The sequence below is a fragment of the Hippoglossus hippoglossus genome, chromosome 10 (assembly GCF_009819705.1).
Source record: "Hippoglossus hippoglossus isolate fHipHip1 chromosome 10, fHipHip1.pri, whole genome shotgun sequence".
Lineage (NCBI taxonomy): Eukaryota > Metazoa > Chordata > Actinopteri > Pleuronectiformes > Pleuronectidae > Hippoglossus > Hippoglossus hippoglossus.
In genome coordinates this window covers 24,046,817-24,062,806 of record NC_047160.1, presented here as the reverse complement: position 1 = coordinate 24,062,806, position 15,990 = coordinate 24,046,817, and the positions used below count along the sequence as shown (strand labels likewise).

The 15,990-nt window shown below is 42.0% G+C and overlaps 1 protein-coding gene across 2 annotated transcripts; it reads left to right on the top strand.

Annotated features, from left to right (window-relative positions):
- Positions 1–487: 487 nt before the first annotated feature.
- Positions 488–15,294, top strand: npm1b (nucleophosmin 1b). Of its 2 annotated transcripts, none has more exons than XM_034598339.1 (11): positions 488–580; positions 884–966; positions 1,223–1,342; positions 1,637–1,730; positions 1,869–1,960; positions 2,147–2,208; positions 2,345–2,417; positions 6,541–6,639; positions 10,924–11,019; positions 11,120–11,194; positions 12,755–15,294. In XM_034598339.1, the coding sequence occupies exons 1-11, from the start codon at positions 532–534 to the stop codon at positions 12,806–12,808; spliced, it is 897 nt and encodes a 298-aa protein (XP_034454230.1). In that variant the 5' UTR covers positions 488–531; the 3' UTR covers positions 12,809–15,294. The 2 variants fall into 2 exon arrangements, with proteins under 2 accessions (XP_034454230.1, XP_034454231.1); XM_034598340.1 differs by having other exon boundaries at positions 1,869–1,963; positions 6,550–6,639.
- The last annotated feature ends 696 nt before the right edge of the window (positions 15,295–15,990 follow it).

The window sequence follows — 15,990 nt, the reverse complement described above, 5'->3', positions numbered from 1 at the left end:
TATCTATCTATCTGTCTGTCTATCTATCTATCTATCTATCTATCTATCTATCTATCCATCTATCTATCTATCCATCTATCTATCTATCTATCTATCTATCTATCTATCTATCTATCTATCTATCTATCTATCAGTCTATCCATCTATCTATCTATCTATCTATCTATCTATCTATCTATCTATCAGTCTATCCATCTATCTATCCATCTATCTATCTATCTATCTATCTATCTATCTATCAGTCTATCCATCTATCCATCCATCTCTCTCTCTCTCTCTCTCTCTCTCTCTCTCTCTCTCTCTCTCTCTCTCTCTCTCTATCCATCCATCTCTCTATCATCTATCTATATAATGACAGCGCCATCTAGTGTTCACCCATTAGAACATCCATCTCCCATCGTCCCGCCCCCTTCTCTAAATCCCATTGGCTCAGACCTTTCCCCCCTCCGTCGCCGACGTTCCCGCTTCCCCATTGGCTCCGTCGCGTGTCGCTCACACCTCTTCCCGGAAGTTTGGCCGCCCACTACAAAGATGGAGGACGACATCTCGGATGGGAGCCGACCACAGATGTATTTGTTCGGTGAGCTCCTTCCCCCCCCCCCCCACTCACCTCGCGTCTCACCCGTCTCCCCTTCGGCCGCTGCGCCTCGGCATCACGCACATGTGGCCATTCAACATCTGGAGCTAGCGGAAGTTAGCCAAGTAGCATGCTAACCTGCCTGCCCCCCCCGCCCCCCGCGCACTCGGCGCCAATTCAGCTCTATTGTTAGCTAGCTCGGCTAAGCTGCCCCCCCACCGCCTTGTTGTGTGTTTGTATGATTTGTGCGTTGAGCTTGAGTTAGTTTCACGTGTGTTGTTGTGTGTGTTTTTTCTTTGTCCCAAGGTTGCACCCTGAAATCCGACAAACGCGAGTTCAGAGTTGACGTAGAGGACGATGACACGGAGCAGCAGCTGTCACTCAAAGCGGTGAGAGAGAGAGAGAGACACACACACACACACACACACACACACACACACACACACTGTCAATAATGCAGAGTTAAAATATGTAAACATCAGTGTGGTTAGTTTTTACTGTTTCTGTCACATCTTAATAATCTCTGCAGCTGGAAGACACCAGGGTTTAATATTAGGGCTCTTCATTTTTTTTTATCTATTAATCTAACGATTCATTTTTTTTTATTAATCTAAGTATTATTTTTGCACCACTCTGCTGTTGCAGGTGTGTCTGGGAGCTGAAGCCGAGGACAAGTTCCACATGGTGGAAGTCGAGGGCCTCACCTATGATGGGAAAACCACCAAAGTGCCACTGGTGGCCCTGAAGCCGTCCGTCCTGCCGTCTGTGAGTCAATATCAGCACTGACAGCAATTTGTCAAGCTTTAAAGGGGCTTTAAATTATCTCATACACACGCTGATGCCAACATTATGGAGTAAAAACTGATTTTTTTGCAATGCTTCTTGAGATGTCGTTATCAAACCCTTAAGACAATGAAGTGTAATAGAGAACATAAACTTTTAAACAGTAATGCACATGTTTTCTGCATTGTTTATTATGTTAGTAAACGTTTACATGTCTGCATTTGCTTGATGTAAATGGTAAATGAATAAAACATTTTTTTTAATTATGTTGTCCAGATGAGTTTAGGTGGATTTGAGATCACGCCTCCCGTTACCTTCCGTCTCCAGTCCGGCTCTGGACCAGTTCACATCAGCGGGCAGCACTTTGTTAGTGAGTATCACTCCAGCAGCTGTTTCTGCTCGAGTCACTTTTCCTTCTTCTACAATTACAGACATATCACATCACATGACTCAACTCACACGTTACCACATCGTTAAAACGAAGCAGTAACGAGCGTTTGCTCCGTAGGTGTGAAGGATTCCGAGGATGAGGAAGAGGAGAACAACTCTTCGCCGGTGAAACGACCTGCGGGCCTGATGTCGGGGAAGAAGCCTCTGTTGGTAGTTACCTCCGTTTGTTCTTTGAGCTCATTTTGCAACAGTTACAGGGTTTATTTATTTCTAGCTTTAGATATGAGCAAGACTGAATCGTGTTTGAACGGTATTTAGGCAGCGCTGGTGATTTGTTATTGTTATTTGAAACTCTGAAGGCGTCGCCAACAAACTGATGATTCTATTTCCTTGTAGAAAAAACTAAAGATGGATTCTGATGACGATGATGAAGAAGACAGTGACGAAGATGACGATGAGTATGTTTTTTTTTTTTGCTGTCACTTATGATTAAAACATAACTCACCATTCTTTACTCAAGCGTTTGTGCTGAGACGTCTGTCATTCTGCTTTTGACTTTACCTAACAAGTCTTTTGCTTGCTGCTTTTTTCTAGTGACGATGAAGATGACGACAGTGATGATGATGTTGTGAAGCCTCAGAAAAAAGTGGGAAAGGAGCTTGAAAAGGTAAGGAATGGAAACTAAGATGTTACCTGTGAAAAAACACCTGCCATTATATACTTTACATCACATTTAGAAGCCAGGATAAATCCCTATGAAACACTTTTCATTTATTAAACGTTAAACTTGCCAAACCAGAACTCCTGTGGAACCGTTTATTGATGCTCTGTTTATTTACTCAGTTTTGATTCACATCAGACAATTTGTATTTAAACTTGAGCAGCATCACGTGACCATTCAGCTGCCTGGAATATTAGCCTCCCTTTTATCTTTTCCAACATATGTGAGCCAAAACTGTCAAAATAACTTTGAACGGTTATGAATATAAGATAATGGTTCATTATATTTTATATTCACCGCATGAGGCCCCATCTTACACCTGCTGCAAATAGGTTTCTAAAGTGTTTTTAGTTTCAGACCAACACATTTAAATAGAAAATATACCTGTACCCAACACTGGTCTTTAAATAAGGTCGATTTTTAGAACATTATCTCTTTTGACTAACAAATACCTTTTATTATAATGTATAATGACTATGTAACAGTTGTTTCTTCACCTGTTCTTCAAAGTAGATCAAGTAGACAGGTATTACTTTTTTCTTTAGTCATGAGATGTGTTTTTAAACCATCTGCACGTTTCAATATTATCAAGTGGGAATTATATTTAATTTAACATTATGGTTCTGTGACTTCCATCACTGCTCAGACCAAACTAAACGTCCTTGTGGAATCACCAAGCTTTAATCCAAACAGACTTGAGTGTCTTCAATCCTCGGTTGTCCACCAGGTGTCAGGGTAGCCAAGGGCTTGCCCTCAGATCTCTCGTGTGTGAAAGGAATTTCTGCCCACTCCCCTTCTGTTTCAACCACATCATTTAAACTCCCACAGACGGTGTCCTATAGTAGCATTTCATCTCAGCGGGCCCTACCCATCCCTGAACCCGCTGACCGTCCACCTTCTTTGTATGATAGAAAACATGGAACTTTTTCATCCTGTTGGCTCATGCACCCACCTGTTTTCTGCGAGTAAAACACAGGGTCTGTGTGGCGTAATGATCGGATTTCTCCTCTGTAATCTGCTTGAATTCTCACCGTCTCACCAACACGACAGCACTGTGTTATCCTGCACACACACACACATACACACACACACACACACTCACACTCACAGAGTCAGACATGCAGAAACTCACTGTAGACATGTACACTCAAATGTTTAACTCCTAACTTTTGTGAAAATGCAAACTTTAATAACATATATCTACAGTACATATGCAGGGAAACTCATTACTCACAGTTTAATAGACACACACACACACACACACACACGCACACGCGTACACTGGTGGGAGAAATCTTCCCCCCATTTTTCTGAAACGCTGCATATCTTTGTCCCTCTGTCATCCCACTGTTAATATGATTGCTCCTTTTTATCGTCTCTCATGCCATTTCAGCTTTGCACCTGGCCTTTGCCTTTGAACACTTGTTTTGCGTGTTAGCACAATCACTTGCAAGTGTGTGGGTGCATGTGTGTGTGTTTTTTTTTTAAAAACACTGTCCAAGTGCAAACTGTGCCAGGCAAAACATCAAAGCCGGGCAGATGCACATACCTGCGACGTGAGCGCCGATCCTCGCCTCAGGGTCAGATGACAGCTGAGCATTTCTGTCACCTGTTGATTTATTCTGTTGTCTTCTCTTCCAATTCCTCCACCTTCTGCCCCCCCCCCCCCACCACCACCACCTCCTGCCCCCACCATTCCTCCCTTCTACGACCTTAATCCCTTTCTTCACCCTTCTTCTCCGTAGCTGTCCTGTCTTGTCTTCGGTAATTAAGGTTCACCAGAAATTCATCCAGATTTTAATACTTTTTCTGTCTTTTTTTTTGTGCTATTCTAACTTAGTCCTCTTTTGATTATCAATGTGAAAATGGGTGTTGGTGAAATTGTGTGAATATTGATCGTTGCGATTATGTTTTCTTCTGCGTTTGTTTGATATGTGTTTTCAAAATAAGACCCCGAGGCACGTGTGTCCTGCGACTGACTTGTAAATAGACATTGAAAGTGCAGTTTGAGAGTATTGCCATGACAAGTAAATCATACATCATTAGTTCAGATTATACAATTATCTTATTTCTGGCAGCAGAACCGTCTGGTCGTGCCAGTGTTGGCATTGACAACAACACACCAATTAAAAAACAAGTGGCAAAGTATACTTAAACAGAAAGGATGACTTCCTACTGCAGGATCTGAACCCCCCGGAACCAGGGAATCATTGTGGGAACTCATGAACGTTACATCTCAGTCAGTCACAATAATAATTATTTCTCTTAGAGCATATCTCATGCCTCCTTTGCTCCCGTGGTAGAACTTTGTGATGAACTGAAAGATGAGTTTGCAGTGCTGAACTTCTGTGACTTCTCCAACACATCGCTTATTAACCCTACACTTTTTATACTGGAGTAATGTAGACTGATCACAAGTGTTAATACTGGGACTCGAGACAGAAATGTATTTTAATTTGAAGTTTTAGCACCAAGTACCAAGCACTTTAGTACCCAGCCCCGGGGCAGACACCATGGGGGCCATGCACAGCTCCACTAAGTCCACCTGAGAGTTAATTTGGGGTCTTTTCATACTTGTTTGGACCGTAAAAAAAAAAGTTTTTTTTTACGGTTTTTACCTGCTCTGTCAGTGATTTACTGCTCCTCTATGTGTCTCTATCATTTAACCTGCACACTGCCAACCAAGTCAAGCATCCACATTGAGTGTGGGATGGGCTGTCTGACATTTTATCATGCAAATGCTAAAAAGTTGTAAACCTTTCCTGAATAGAAAAACTGCACTTAGTTAAAACAAAATGAAGAAAGTAATCGTTGAAAAACTTTTAAAATAAGAACAAGAGATACAGCCACACAATGGAAAAACATTAAATCTAAAACCAGTGTAAACTTAGGACACATTCACGGCTGCATCCACGTAAGAGCGTTGTCAACAATTTAATTTGAAAAACAAAATCCAGAAAACACTTTTGAAGCCTCAGTGAAACAACCTCCCAGCATCTTGTGTTACCGCTCCAGGACATTACATGTGTAATTGCCTTGTAGCAGTTATGTCAACACAGGCAATTACACTTCTAGCCCATTCCAAGGTGAATACCAGTGATTGCAAGGAAAGGGTTGGTGCTCAGGAAATGCAGGTACTTGCCTCGGCTATTACAAGGTAATTACACAGGTGCCTGAGAGCAATGGAAACCCGACGGGAAGGCCTCCAGTGTGGAGGAGAACAATGACGGGTTATTGGGGCACTAAGTGTCTGATCAGTGAGAAATTACCCAGTGTGTCTCGAGTTTCCTCTGTAATTTGATGGTGGCGATGGTGCTTGGAGATAGTTTTGGTTACGTATCCTCCCTGATTTAGCTGCAGTTATGTTTTTAGCACAGGCTGGAATAACCTTTTATTTATTTACTGAGATACTTATTCAGAATAAATTGTTAATTCTCAAGAATTAGCCGCAACTGCTGCTTCAGTTTTTTGTTTATGACTTTGTGCTGTGATCCATTTTAAAAGGCGTCTACATGTGCAGCGTTGATATTGTTATGATGTTGCAGGGATGAAAGGAAACGATGTGAATGCCTCATGGCGAAAGACTGAAGAAAATTAACCACAAATGCAAACACTTCAACAAATGTGGTTTGCATTACGTTTTAAAATGCCAATTATAATTTGTCAGCTATAAAAGAGGGCTGGCAATTAGTGCTTTGATATGGGAGTGTTCAAAACAACAAGGCTGCACCACCAGATCCCCAGAGAGGCAGATATCCAACAAGATATAACAAATATATAAACACGTTATGTTGAGGGTTGTTCTTTTTCAGGAAGTGTTAATAAAAGGCACAGGTTTATCATCACTTATTAACTAGGATTTATTATTTAGTTTACATGTTTTCATTATGCTTCTGCTATTGAGACAAGGCTCTGCTTGTTTTCTCTTTCACATTTTTATGGGAATTTCTGCAAAGCAGACTGGTACATTTCGGCTGATTAAAGCCCCTGTAAACAGCAGGATATCGTCCAGAACGGTGGATGTCTCATTGAGGAATTTGTTTTTGCTTTGTGTCTTTTGCTTTGTCAGAGTCGAGAGTTTTCGGCAAAGAAGCCCAACAAGACTCCGGTGAAACAGAACGGCCCTGCAGGGAAAGCGTCGGGCTCTGCGGTCAAACCACAGATTAAGGTATGGAAAGACTGAATCACCTGCTCGGCTTTTGCTAACTTGTGGTTGTGCTTGTTGTTATTGAATTAGGTGGCTGACAGCTGCTGGGCTGCAGAACGAGGATCAGGTGTAAGGTTCAACTAAGAGCCAGGTTTTTTCCAGCACTGTTTATCAGAAAGGGGGGGGGGGGGGGGGGGGGGGTGCAGACTTATACATGCATTAAAGACAGACCTGTGGTTTTTCTTTTATATTGTTGTTCATATTTAAGCAAAATAATGGGATAGGGTTCCAAGTTTGGTGAGCAAGTCAAGAAATGAAAGCATCTAAATTACACCCCTCCCTATAAAATTCCCCTTTTACTCCCCATCCTAGGCTTGTTTCTTTTGTGAGTTTAAATACGTTTTGAATTAGTTAGACATAATACAGCTCGATTTGTGAAGTTGAATGAAATGCGTCATGTCTCGCTTTAAGTGTAGGCAAATAACGATGGGTAATGGAAGTGGTAGTTTCAGAAAAGAGTTGACAAAGAAGTATGCAAAGATCTACTGTGACACTTAGACACACTTTGATTTATGGGTGCTGTGTTGCTCAACTTGTAACAGCAAACTCTTCGCAGCAAAGAAATTAACTCTCCTAGAAATGAAGCAGTGAAGAGCAAACAAAACAAATGTCCTCTGTAAACCACAGTGAAAATGTGTCCAGACACGCTCCAGAACTGAATGAGTTCTTTTCTTTCGTGGAGATCTGTAAAGTAGTTTTTGCATAATCCTTCTGAGAATACGCAAACAAATAAAAGAGAACAGGGGTGAAAACATAACTTCCTTCCCGAAGATAATAAACCCCCAAAAAATCCTGTACCAACAACATGACCTTGTTGTGTTAGAAGACTTCTGCTTATACGTGAGTCTGGAAAAACACGGTGTGCCTATAACTTAGAGTAATTGTTTGTATTTATGTGTATTCACAATTAAAACTGTTCCAAAAAGAAAGAGAGAAACATGAAGACTTCCTCCCACTCCGACCCCGAGGAATGTGATAAATACACACTGCAATTAGTCCAACCTGATAGTTAATTTCTTGAATGGAAAATCTTGGGACTCTCAAAACCCAACATTTGAACTCTGCCTCTCTTTTAAGCAAACATACCTGACCTCTAAACAGGTTCCCTGGGGCAAGGTTTAAACCCGTGACCCTTTGGCCTGACACCTCTGTCTTGAGTTGCAGCCACTTTTGATGGTCCCCCCCCCCCCCCCCCCCCCCCCAACTCTTTGTAGCACACATACAGATCAGAAAACACATAGTTTGATAGTATATGAAGTTCTCGAAGCACGTTGCTGTGACACAAATGACCGATTGAGGCTCAGTTAAGATAAGTTTTCACCATCAAGCCTGGTGCACGTGAGAAAATCGTCATTTCTCCCGTGACACTTTGATAGAGAGCTCAGATTTTTATCACGTTAAACCCTAAGCCACAAGATTGCTTAACTCCCATGGTCCCAAAGCAATTCCCCCCCCCAGGGGTCAGCGATCTAGCTGCAGGGGAAAGTGCGGTGAATTCAGTAGTGTCCGTTGTCCAGACATAACACACTGGCTCTTAAAATGCTCCGAGGGATTAGCCGATGGCCGAAACCATCCCAACAGTTTAACTCTGTGGCCTGTGATGCTTAGACTGCCCCCTTCCCCTCTCCACCTCCACACAACAACTGTTCCCTCTCTGCAACCTCTTCACACCCCTCACTTCCTGGACACACCTTCTCCCAATTGCTCTCATTACTTGCGTTTGATGTCTGGTGCAGCTTGCGCTTCCAGATGCCCCTGAGGAGCGAGGAAGCGGGCGTGGGTGTCTGTTTTTTTCGGTCCTAAATGCAGGTGACTGGTCATTAGATTGGCTTCGTCAGATCTGTTGCCAGCGCCGCGATTCGCACCGCTCTCGGCCCGGCGTGTAAACTGCACCTTCTTGCGTAACAAGCTTGTCATGAGAACAAGCTAACTCGAGTCGTTGTAATCTGGAGTAACTTTATCTTGCAGCTGGTGTCTTTTGATTGATGGCTTTGGAGACGTCGATGCTTTCAAGCACACGTCACAGTCGTAAAGTTGTTAACCACTTCACTCAGGCTTATCCCAAAGGGTGTGAGTCATTGTTTTAACGACTGATTGACATGTGTTGCAGCAGGTGCCTACCCTTGTTAGCGCTCGTTTATTTGACCTGTTAATGTAACGTATGCTTCTTTGTCTCACTCTACCGAATAATGTACCTGCTGTGCATGAAGTCTGTGGAGCCACGGTTCCCAGTGACCTGACGGTTCCCCCCCCCCCCCCAGAAAACAGGCCCCCAAAGCACAGATTCCAACGAAATGACAACTACCATCCCAGACGGAGCTGATGAGCAAAGGTGTCACAACCATGTGTTCGCACTGGATTGAAGACAAGGGATCGCATCAGATGATGGCGTGCTTGTGATTAAGTTCCATGTCTCGTGGCATCTGTAATCAGTGTCTGGCCCAGATGAAACAGCGTGCTTGCTTTGTGTGTTTATCAGCTGTTTCAGGTCCACAGCTGTCCTTTGGAAGTAGAGAGCTGCCCGTAAATAATAAATGCGTGGTGCATTTGTCTGGCCCGGAGCCAGCAGCATATGTGCTCTTCTTTTGTAGCGTGGCATGTGCGTCAAAGTCTTTTTTTTTTACCTAATACCTTTTGATCTATGCTATAAAATGAAGATCTCTTAGGGACAGGGACAGATTACTGCATTTTTTTTAAATGAGAGAGATCATTTGTTCTCTTTAGATCATTCCACCTGTTTTTAACTAAACTGCGTCGCCTCTAGTTGCTGGAGGTATTTGGATTTGGAGAATTTCTGAAGTTGAACCAGTTCGTAAAGAAGGAAAACTGGGATTTTATCAAGAATATTTTTTTCTTTTTTTCTTAATGCAACATTTTGAACCGCAGCATTTCTGCCTGCATTTCAAGACCTGTGGTATAAACTGTAGATATTAACAAAGGAGTGTTATAAACTACACAGGTAACTTGTGCCTGGCAAGATAATTCTAAATACAATAAATTAGACCATATGAGGTCATAAATGAAAATTAATATTGTAATGGCTTAAATGTGCTGAAAATTAGAGTAGTTCATGCTAAACCAGCATATTTTTGTTTATTATCTTACGCAGAAAAACAGAAATAGCTGAAACACTCAAATGTATAATTCAGTCTCGTAGGAATAAAGACACCAAACTTGAAATTATCAGCACCATCCTCTGACCCAGTAAACTGAAGAACCGTTGGTGTTTTTATCCACAAACCGACCAGAACTACAAACTGTCCACTTGTTGATTTGTAGAAGGTTGTTCTATGAGTTGCTCTCTCTGTTCTTTCAAATGCGTCTCTGGCTATCAATGAAACCCTGCAATTTCGCTGGATTCCACACCGGCTTTGCGTGTAGGGACAAGCTCCGGGGCTTGTGTAACGTGCATTCATGTTGTACGACTTGTGTGTTGTTGTGTCACATTCAGACACTTCCTAATTGAGGACCTCTGGGGCCTCCGCTGCCCCAGTCTGGACACACCTGTGGGGGCCCGCCAGCTCAGGGCTCACCCTGCTCTTTTCTTCACAGACACGTAGACGTCTTTGTCGGTCAAAGTCTCGTCTTCCACGTTTCCAAAGAGTTCCCCGGTGCTTCCTGGTTCTTATGAACTCGATGATTCACTTACAGCTCACAAGAGAGTCTTATATTATCTCTTGGAACTCATTACATTGATGTCAGGATAAATTTATTGAAAAAACAAGCACAACAGCATTTGCCCTTTGACTCTTTCTCCCCTTTAGATGTTAGGATTTACCTTCAGTGGAAAAACCCATTCGATAAACAATCCCTCTTGCTCATCTGAGAGTCGGGGCTTTCCCTCTCTCGCATGCAAACCATAAAAACCATAATTTGTACCTGATGTATTTGTTAAAAAGCAGAGATGGAGTAATTAGGCTAGAATTCGCTGTCCTTTCTAATGCTTTTATCCTCTTCCAGCTGGTTACCCCCGCCAAGTCTGTAAACACAGACCCAAATAAATGGGTCACAATAGGGCTGCAGCACACACTGACATGTTGGGTCAGCAAGTGAATCAATCACCGATAAGTTAGAATTAGCAATTTAGTGTTGAGTTAATACAGCTAAAAGTTGCTGAACCTGAGTAGAAGAAAGAAATACTGTGCTATAATATGGAGCTATCTATTTTCTTTATCTACACGTCTATAAATCTCTCTATTTGTCGTATCAATCAGTGTTTCTTATCTGGCTGATGTATTTCCCAAGACACCTGCCCCAGGAAAAGACAAACCCCACGCCAGCCCGTCGAAAGCTCCGTCTCTGTCTGACGTCAAGAACAAGTTGTCAACAGCCGCCAAGGAGGTAAGACTGACGGTCGTCCTTTTTTAGTTTGTTGATCAATGACCAGTCTGAACGTCTGATTCACAGTCGAGCTGACGATTTACTGGCTTTCTCCCATCAGGGGAAACCTCTACCGAAGACGGAGCAGAAGTTTGAGAATTTCGTCAAAAGTTCTTTTAAAATCTCTGATAAAAAGGTACGTAACCACGAGTCATTTGATTACTTATATATGTATTGATTGTGTATCGTTCCTAGATCCCAGATTACCAGGAGTCTGAGACTGATCTTTATTAGAGCCGGACCGATTTGGATTTTTGGGGCTAAAGCACATACCAATATTAGGGAGTAAAGAAATTCCTATATATATATATATATATATATATATATATATATATATATATATATATATATTAAAAGAAAAATTGGCAATGATTCCTTACATCTCGTCATCAAATTAGTGGGACAAGGAAATCCGACTGAAGATTGACATTTTATAGTTTAACAATGAACTTTATTATAAACGTGTATATATATATATAGAACATAAATGAAGAAAATAAACAAATGTGCATCTTTTCTCCGTTGTCCTGTAAAATAAGTCACAGTCACATTTTAGCTCTGACATTACACTTGTAATTTACATACACTTCCTGCTTCTTAGCTTTTGCTCTGTACACATTGAGTTTTGTAAACCATTGAGCCAATGGGAGAAGTCGCTCCCAGGTTACTAGGAATCCGTAGTAGCTGCAGGTTCGATCACATCAATCTTCATTTGAGCTGTAAGGGCTCGCTTCCATGATAGATATCCAGGAATGCGTTATTGTTCCTCACGCTGTCCTCGCTGACCTTACACTGTCCAGTTTGCCTCAAACGTCTCTCGGGCACGGCGTGTTCTCCTCTGAATTATTTCCATTTTGTGTCAGCGGGCTCTTTCGAGATGGAAGGGGAGTACACCTGCCAAGGCAAACTCTTTCTTGGTGATTTACTGAAGTGTGTGTCTTTTGTAGCCTTAATGAAGGGACGGTGGTATGTGGATGGTACCAGTCTCTTTCACATTCAAGGCCTTTGACCAACCCCGAGACGGGGTCTTTCTAAATGCAGGACTTAAATCTCCTCTAATGCTGCTTGCCATGTTCAGAAGATAAACAACAGCTCCTGCACATTGTTTTGCAGAACAGGAATTAATCACAGAAAAGCCTGTAGATTATCACCGTAATAATAACTCCTAGGAGCAGAGTCTGCAAAGCGTGCCAGGTATCTGGGCTCTGTGCTTCTGTGTTGCTTTTCAGTTTTGAGATCACACAATTGAATATTTGAACGTGCATTTGTGATTTCAAAAACGTTGTGCTGTGCAGTTGTGGGAGCAGGTGATAGCTCTGCAGAGCCGGGTGGGACGGGGAAAAGAGTGGGGGCGGAGTTGGGTTGGGGAGCGCTTGTTGATCCCAGTGTGTAGAAACATCTGTGGAAGTGCTTTGGTTTCATCAGCCAAGGCTGAGATCTGTCAGACCTGGAGCACCTAGTCATATACTCTGGTATGTGCTGCTGCCCCCGCCCAGCCCCTCGTCGTTCCCCCGGCAGCCCCGTCCAAACTCAGCGTTCCCACAGGCGAGACGCACACAAAAGCATGTTGTAGTAAAAGTGAGTCATATGTCTCATGCTGTATCGCACTTCATTTGGATGATTTATAATTTCTCTCTCTTTCTTCCCCTTGTTATTCTGTCGTTATCCCTCTCTCCTCTCTGCACGCCGCCCTCAGGTGGTCAAGGACCTCTGGAGTTTTGTACAAACGCTGAAGATCGAGAAGAAGTAACGAACCCTGACGCATTCGTATGTTTCGCATCCTGCAAGACGTTTAAAGGCACAGTCAGCGAGATTTCCCACTCAGCCTCATTGTGTCGTCCCTGTTAACTTTGAATCGGAGCGAACGGATGGAACCGAACGCAGGAAACGCTGTTAATGATTCATCGTTGTTTAGATGCGAAGAACCTCCTGGAGCTCAATTGTTGTCCCCCCCCACAAACTCACTTGTTCATGATTTCTACACCTGCCAATCTGCGCCACCTACAGGAAAGGAGAGGCATCATCCATAAAGACCTGTACATGTCTGTCTCTTACAGGACAGAAGTAGCTGCTATGACTAAATCACTTTTACCACCTGCAGCTTTTTATAGCAACAATAAGTGATAGACATGTAAATTATTTGGCAACAGTGAAGTTTTAAATTTAAGAATTTAGAGCCTAAGACTGACGGAACAAACTTTACTTCATATGCACCTTTGATTTGACCCCTTTTCAAACATAGTTGTATGTTTGGTTTGCAACACTGATTTAAATGACAGTTTCTTTCCAAAAATCTATTTCAAACAAATTTGACATGAAAGATAATTTGTATTGGAATTTGGGGGAAAAAAACAGTTCATTTCTTTGCCTGCAGGTGGCGACTCTGCCTATCTGCCTCTTAACTCCCTTCACCGGTCGGTGGTGCATGTTGCATTGCGCTGCAGGTGCAGAGTTGTTGTTTCTGCCTCGATGAACAATACCGGCTGAGCCTGGTTTCAGGTGCTTTGCATCCGAGACACCGCGTCTCCTTGTTACGTCAATAATGCAATAGGAGATATTGCAGAATGTGCCTTTAAATATCTGTGATGTAAGCTGATATGAGTCCGAGTCCCATTCTGCGTGAATCTGAGGAGTTTGTACAGGAAAGGTTGAGACAAGGGGACAAGTTTCTGTCATCAGCCAGTGGTTGTATATGGTTTTATGTTTTGTTATTTTAGATTCTGTCTGGATTTACAAAGCATAAATCGGTCAGTGATGTGTTTTTACAAATTGCAAATGAAAAGTATACTGCAACACGCAGTAACTCAATGTATATGTTTTTGGCCTAAAACCCCAAGATATGTGTCTGTCCCCCGCCATGATAAAGCAAATCAATCTCAAAATATCTAAAACAATTCACTTTAAAAAGATGCAAACTAGAAAGCATGAGATTGACGCGTCTGCAGCAACGGGTCCAATTGTAAATTTGCTACTTTCACATATCTTAAGTTTTATCTGTTGAGCAAACAAGAAAATAATCCATCCTGTGTTTTTTCCAAACCTGATACTTCTGGACGAGAGCAGTATTACTCTTTACCTTTTTTATATATACTACGTTTTTACGCTTACGTTCCTGAGTGTCATCTTAACCTGTAAACGTTACAGAGAGGTTTTCTCGTGAATGTAAATTTATATCAAGCCCATTTAACATCCTTCATAACCTGTGAGGGTAATAATTACAGTGATTACAGCCAAAAATCATCTGCGGCAAAAAAATGCTCCAGAGTATTATGAGGCCCTATAAAACCAACGCAGATGTCCAGGTTTTTCTTTAAAGTAACATTACATTACCTACAAAAGGTCTTTTTTAAAAAAGGCTGTTAACAAGCCCCAGGAGTTTATTTACGAGTTGGCACCGCTGTCATTGATTCTAAGCGTCGTCCAATTCATTAAAAACAGATAGCGAGCCTATGATGAGCGTTATTTATGACAACGTAATCATAAGGTCCATATCAGAAAAAATGACATCAGCCGCAACACGATGCTTCGCAGGATCCTCGTAAAGAACTCCGCCTGGTAATTGTTTGTTCTCTTGTGTATCGGCGCTCTGATGACAACGAGCAGCCGCTGTGCTTATAATGTGTTTATGATCCTGTATAAAGCTTTTTATGAGCCCAACGCTGGCAGGTGGATCCACAGCCAATCACGTGACTCGGTTCCACCACCTCGTTTGTTAATTAGATATGAAATTCCTTAGGTGACAAGTTGAGTACTCCCAATAAATTAGATGGATTAAAGTCGCCCTGATAATTTAGATGAATCTGAGTTAGATTTTAAGTATCTGTAACGTGGTGTTTGTGGTGAGGTTTCAGTAGAAGCAGGTTGTCAGTCTGAGGAGTTTCCTTCGTCCTGAATCCTGAATGATTTCTCTTTTTTTTTTATACTTTGCTTGTATCGAACTCAAAGAACTTTTATTTCTTGCTTTTATTTACAAGTATGGCAGCTGAAGAATTATGTTTTCTTACGTATTTGCTTAATCCGCCCTTTGCTAATAGCTGGTTTTGCAGCTTGGATCTGTTGTGCTGGTCTTTATTTTGAAATGTTCTGTAGTTTGAAGTGTTTTGTTATCGTTTCATTTCAGCGTTTGGTCTTTAGTTCGTCATCCTTTTGATTCTGAACTGAATAATTGTGAAGCCAGTTCCTAAATATGTTCATGTGAAATAAAAACAAGAAGAAGATTGTGATCTTTGTTGATAACCTGTCGTACTTTTGAAGCTCATTATCTGCTTATGGAATATCCCATTCATATTCCTGTTTACATGTTACAGAGCCTGGTCTGATTATGACTCATGAAACTCGTTAAAGTTGTTGTTTGTCAGTTTTCCATGTTGTCACTCATCTCAGTTTGTAAAACGTAGCACTTTTCTTATTGAACAGTCGCACATTTTCACACAAACACAGACACGCACTCATGCTGATGGTCCAGAATCTTGCCCATGGAAACTTTGGAGAAATGCTAACTTGAGGCGCCGGGGTTCAAACCGACAGACGCCAAAATTTACAGTCACGTGACTTTTTCTTATCTCCCTCGCTGTCACTCGGTAAATGAAAACTGATTTGCCGTCAAATGCACATCTGTAAATTTCCTCCCTGCTCAGATTGTGACGGTTTGAAGCAGCTGACATCTGCTGAGTGGAGATGATTCAAAGAAGCAGGAATCTGGATGTTTCCCTCATTATCACAATCTTACAATTACCCCCTTTTCCTCCTTAATTGTAAATTACCATCCATCTTTGTTGTTACCACTGGGTGGCAGCGAAGTCCCGCCTTAACTTCAAAGCCAGACTCCATAATGGTATAAATCGATAACAACCTTTTACCTGAAGTGTGAGTCAAACATGACTTCACTGCCAGCTGAGCAGTTTTTGCCCCAAAGCCACGAGGAAGTGAGGC

Excerpts from the sequence above, each read along its gene's own strand:
- npm1b (XM_034598339.1), top strand. The coding sequence starts at position 532 with ATGGAGGACGACATCTCGGATGGGAGCCGACCACAGATGTATTTGTTC. Across the intron at positions 1,961-2,146 it reads CGGGGAAGAAGCCTCTGTTG|AAAAAACTAAAGATGGATTC; the intron begins GTAGTTACCTCC and ends ATTTCCTTGTAG. Across the intron at positions 11,195-12,754 it reads TTAAAATCTCTGATAAAAAG|GTGGTCAAGGACCTCTGGAG; the intron begins GTACGTAACCAC and ends CGCCGCCCTCAG.